This window comes from Homalodisca vitripennis, chromosome 3 (assembly GCF_021130785.1).
Source record: "Homalodisca vitripennis isolate AUS2020 chromosome 3, UT_GWSS_2.1, whole genome shotgun sequence".
NCBI classification, from domain to species: domain Eukaryota; kingdom Metazoa; phylum Arthropoda; class Insecta; order Hemiptera; family Cicadellidae; genus Homalodisca; species Homalodisca vitripennis.
In genome coordinates, this window is record NC_060209.1 from 203,407,866 (window position 1) to 203,412,825 (window position 4,960).

A 4,960-nucleotide genomic window follows, 5' to 3' on the forward strand; every position below is an offset into this window, starting at 1 on the left:
AACTAGACGATATGAATGGAGGAGGCTGCGGGTCAAGAGACGCTCGTGAACCATGACCTCAGTCTGCTCAGAACCTGTCCCAAGGCCTCCATTACGTGACTCACTCACTAAACTCTTACCCGACCGTGTCAGGGAGCTGGACTCGTTAACTCGTCATCGCCGATATCCGAGTTAGGGTTTTTTTTTCCGAGTTAGGGTTTATTTCGTTATTATCCCTCCCAATTGTTTCGCCATATTCCACTCCAAAAGCTCAAGCACTGCAGATTACTAACACAATAATTAAGGGGTTAAATGGTGACGTAAGATCTAGATGTTGTGAAATAACCTCAGTTTTACTCATTAGAACAATGTTGTTAAACTTGAAATAAGTTTTAATCCTAATTTTTTAACTCAGTTTAAAGAAAGGATTAATACACAAAAAAACTATTTGACGTTTATTTGTAAATTACATATACATTTTTTAATATATGACTTGAACAAGCTTTTTAACCAATAAAAATATTGAAATAAGAGATTTTCCATGATTCTACAACAAAACATAAGGGTGTATAAATGTTTGAACACTGTACCTATGGGGTTGGAGTCGAGATGGTAGCTATCAGTATTGTATTTGTCTCTGAATTAATTCCCATGATCAAGCTTAACAAATTGTATTCCTATTTTACCTCACTAAATAGGCTTCATACCTTCACATTAAGTCAAATACAGAATCAATGATTATGGTTTGTTGAATATTTCATTCAGTAATAGCAAACCAATGGTACTTATTACAGCTTTACAAATAGTTTTCACTACAAATTTCCTACTAAAATACAAATGATTTGAAATGCTTGTAATATTGTTGAGTCGACTTTGTAATTGAACATTAACAACTACTTCTCGTAACAAGACAATTTCAGTTACCACTATAACAAGATCTCAATTACAATTTCGCTACCTTGTGTGCTGTAATTGAACAGACCCTGTTGTGTTGGAATAGAAAGTAACACCATTCCACAGTCATTAAGAGTAGAAAGTACAAAGATATGTACACATCAACAGGCTAGAATTAAAAGAGAGAGATAATTTTAACACTTTCAATTACAACAACATCGGATTGGTAAATAATCAATGTTATTGAATAAGATAGTGTCTCTATGGCTGATACCAATTATAGATTATACTACCTTATTATATATGATTAAATACCAACAGGATCACCAATTAACATAATATTAAATGTTTTACAGATGGCTGGTACAACAGTATTTCTACTTCTGCTAGTCTTCGCAGTCCTTGCAACCGCCAAGGATTATGTCCTGGAGGACTTGATTGCTGAGGAGAGCGGGACAAACAACAGGAGAGTCATCCACAACATTGGTAAGTCAAACTTACAAACATGGCAGATTTTAAGCAGAGTTTTAAGAACAAAATATTGTTCCAGAAATTAATAAATACATGGCCAGGTAAAATAATTTGAGTTAATCTGATAAATATTGAAATTTTCAAAAAACAGATTGAAGTTTCCATAAAATTGTATTATTTCTATTACATTAAAAAAAATTGGATGAATGTAACTTGATTCTAGGAGATGATTTGGACCAGTCAAAAGCCAAGAAAGTTGTCCAGCAAAGCAGAGTAGAAGATACGATCCGAACAGTCCAAGAGCCTCTCACAGGTCCGGGGTACAAACAGGAACCTAATCAAAGTGCTGCTGTCAAGGATAAGGGTGGGGGAAGAAAAGAAGAAGATGATGAAGACAAAAAGACACTGTCACAACAAGTACAAGAAGGAAGATACAGCTTACTGCAAGAAGATATTTTTGCCAAAATACCAAAGAGGCCGGGGATAATAAGCTATGAAGTAAATCCTGAAGTTCCAAAGGACAATGTTAACAACCTTGGTGGCTTAAAACCGGAGGAAATATGGTTAGCTGAAAATCATTTGCTGATTTTGGCAGGGGGAAGTTTTGACAATAAAGAATCCAATCAACCCATTTGGCCTCCAATTGATAATTACATTGCACCACAACGACAAGTGAAAATTCCACCGAATCCCAAAGTGCCACCACCGTTTCCAGTGCAACTTAAACCAGGTGGTCCTATTGAATTCATAAAGAATGAAAATGGTACTGGTGGTCCTCCTCCTTTTCTCCCTCCTTTCTTTCCTTTATCTGAGAATGCTTCGTTTCCATTCCCATCTTCAGATAATGGTCCGGGAAACTTAACACCGGGGAACGGACCTTACCTTCCACCTCCGTTCCCCTTTTCCCCACCACTGAACGGATCTTTCTTCCTTCCACCACCGAGGGGATTCCTACCACCAATTCCACCAGGAGCAGCTTTTCTTCCTCCACCAGGAAACCTTACCGATCAATTCGACGAAGACGACCCATCTCTCTATTATCCTCCACCTTACGACTTCTACTACCCAAAAGACAACAGTTCTTTAGTGCCGCCCGGACCTTTAGTTCCCGGTATCGTCCTGCCTCCGCCGCCGGACTTCTTCGCACCATACAAAAACACAACAGCGTCTAAAGCCAGGAGACCACAGACAAGACCGCCTTTCAAGAGCAAACCGACAACAAGAAAACCTACTAAGCACAAAAATGTTCATATCATTACTAGTACGGAAGATCCTTATAATGGAGTCAAGATAAAACCAAGTATTGGAAAAGTGAACATACTTACAACACCTCCACCATTAGTTCGTACAACTTTCACTCCACCACCTGTGACTACCAATATCTATACAAGACCACCATCTGTCAAAACTACAACTGACAGCTCACTCAATGAAATTACAAGACCAACAATTGTGCATGCATTGCCTCCAAATGCTGTAGTAAAGGGTTGGGTGCCTATTCCGGCACCACATCCTTACTATATTACAAGTGCCAGAAAACCATTGAGAAAAGGGACCACCACAACAATACCACCCGATTATAACTCCATCACACCACCAGAAGACCAAGGATACGTATACAACGCTCCTGATTATGAACTGTCAATCAATAGTTGGCTATACCCAAACAAATCAAAAACGTATGATCAAGAGCAGCAATACTTCAAAACCATCACTCAACCTCCAAAACAAGATTTTTATTATGACGATTTTTACTCTGACAAAGGTCAGTTCTATACTTCTACAGAATCTCCTATCGGTTATGATGACCAAACAAAATTAAAATCACTATTTTACCCGACCAGATCACCACCTACAACAATAGTGCCACCTCGCTTGTATGGCTCAAACGTAGGCAACCGAGGAAAATCGTTGAAGACATATTACTTCTACGAGGAACCACATATTTCAGAAGGCCAACTGACTGATGCAGAAAATATACCTCAACAATACAGAGGTGGAAACTCCCACACCATAACAGAGGAGGTTTACATCAACACAGCTGCTAAACAGTCCGTTCAAGGTCGTTTCAAACCCTCTCCCCTGGACTACTTTTATCCTCAAGACTACAGCAACACCGGTGCACAGCAGACCACAACAGAATCCCCACTGCAGTATTACTACGTACCTGAACACACAAAGGATTTCGATAGCTACCCTTACCCTCCATCTGTAGGGAGCACACCTAAACCGAGAACATCCACCAAACCTCCCGTCTACGAATACAGTTTTTCAATTCCTGGATACGGTTCATTAGACTCTCCGAAGGTAGGAATTGCAAAACCCGAAGAATACCCTGCAAAGTTTGATTATCAGACAACGGCTAAGCCGTACAACGAACAACTGTACACGACTTCCACTCCGACTACAACTGCATCACCTGTCTACAGGAACCAACTCCGTGGCGAGAGCCAATATTATACCACACAGAGACCTTCAATCCAGTACTACACTACACAGAAACCACAAGTTGAACAAGCCATACAAACGGAGAATCCTTATCACGCTTTCTTCACCCATCACGATGCCGGCCTTATAGATGACATAACAAAAAAATATTTTACAACTTTCGGGCAGAAACTGAACAAAGATTCAATAAGAGGAGAAGCTTTGACCACACCATTACCACCGGTAGCCAATGATCCCGTACAACCGTATTACACACAGACTTCTCCGAGACCACAGTACTACGAGAACGACAGACCCAGACCGCAGTATCAACATTCTCCTCCACTGGCTGTGTCTGGATTTTACACAACAGCTCCTCCACCCCAGAACTATCCCCAGAGAGTCAAGTACTCTCGTCCAGTATACAGTCAATACTATGATCAGCGATCACAGTCCTCCATCGTGTCAACACAAAAACCGATCTCACTCAGCTCAGACATCTTGGTTAACTTCAAGGAACCTCTTCCTCCAATAAATCCGGACGCCGAATTCATCGATACCTCCAATCCCAGTCTGTCCAAGCCTGAACAGTCATTCATCTCCTATCGGCTGCCAGGTAACGGCGGAGGCCACTTCTTCTTCCTGACACCTCAAGTGGCCCAGCAGAGCCAGCAGTACTCTGACTACGTGTACGACGCCGAGCGCACTGGGACCTACTACAAGCGCAACGTACGGCGGCCCCAAAACCAGCGGAAACGACCCGCCGTATCACGCACGTCATGAGACTGAACTACTTTAGTAGCCAATTTTACAAGTTCTGGAGTAATTTGTCTTTGAAAATGATCTTTTTAAACATAATTAATAGTACTTTCATACAACTAAATATCTTAAGAATTTTCAAAGAGAAGCTTAAAACAATTCAAAAATTATTACTTATATTTTTGAAACCCTGCTTTTAAAAGGGTGTGCTATGTAACTCTTACTCTAGAGTTGCGATGATTTTTTTTTTAATAGCAAGACAAACTTACATACAGGTTATGTTTAGAACTAAAATATGCCAAGTAGCATAGAGAAAATCGAAAGATTTAAGACTTCAAACACTAAAAGAGATCAAATTTATATATAAACTTTTAATCTAAAATAAAAATTGTCAAATGGAATAATTATTAAGATTTGCAATTTTTGGATG

The 4,960-nt window shown here is 39.8% G+C and overlaps 1 protein-coding gene across 1 annotated transcript; it reads left to right on the plus strand.

Annotated features, from left to right (window-relative positions):
• Positions 1-1,206: 1,206 nt before the first annotated feature.
• Positions 1,207-4,564, plus strand: LOC124358041 (extensin-2-like). The gene is made up of 2 exons (XM_046810316.1): positions 1,207-1,359; positions 1,568-4,564. The coding sequence occupies exons 1-2, from the start codon at positions 1,230-1,232 to the stop codon at positions 4,552-4,554; spliced, it is 3,117 nt and encodes a 1,038-aa protein (XP_046666272.1). The 5' UTR covers positions 1,207-1,229; the 3' UTR covers positions 4,555-4,564.
• The last annotated feature ends 396 nt before the right edge of the window (positions 4,565-4,960 follow it).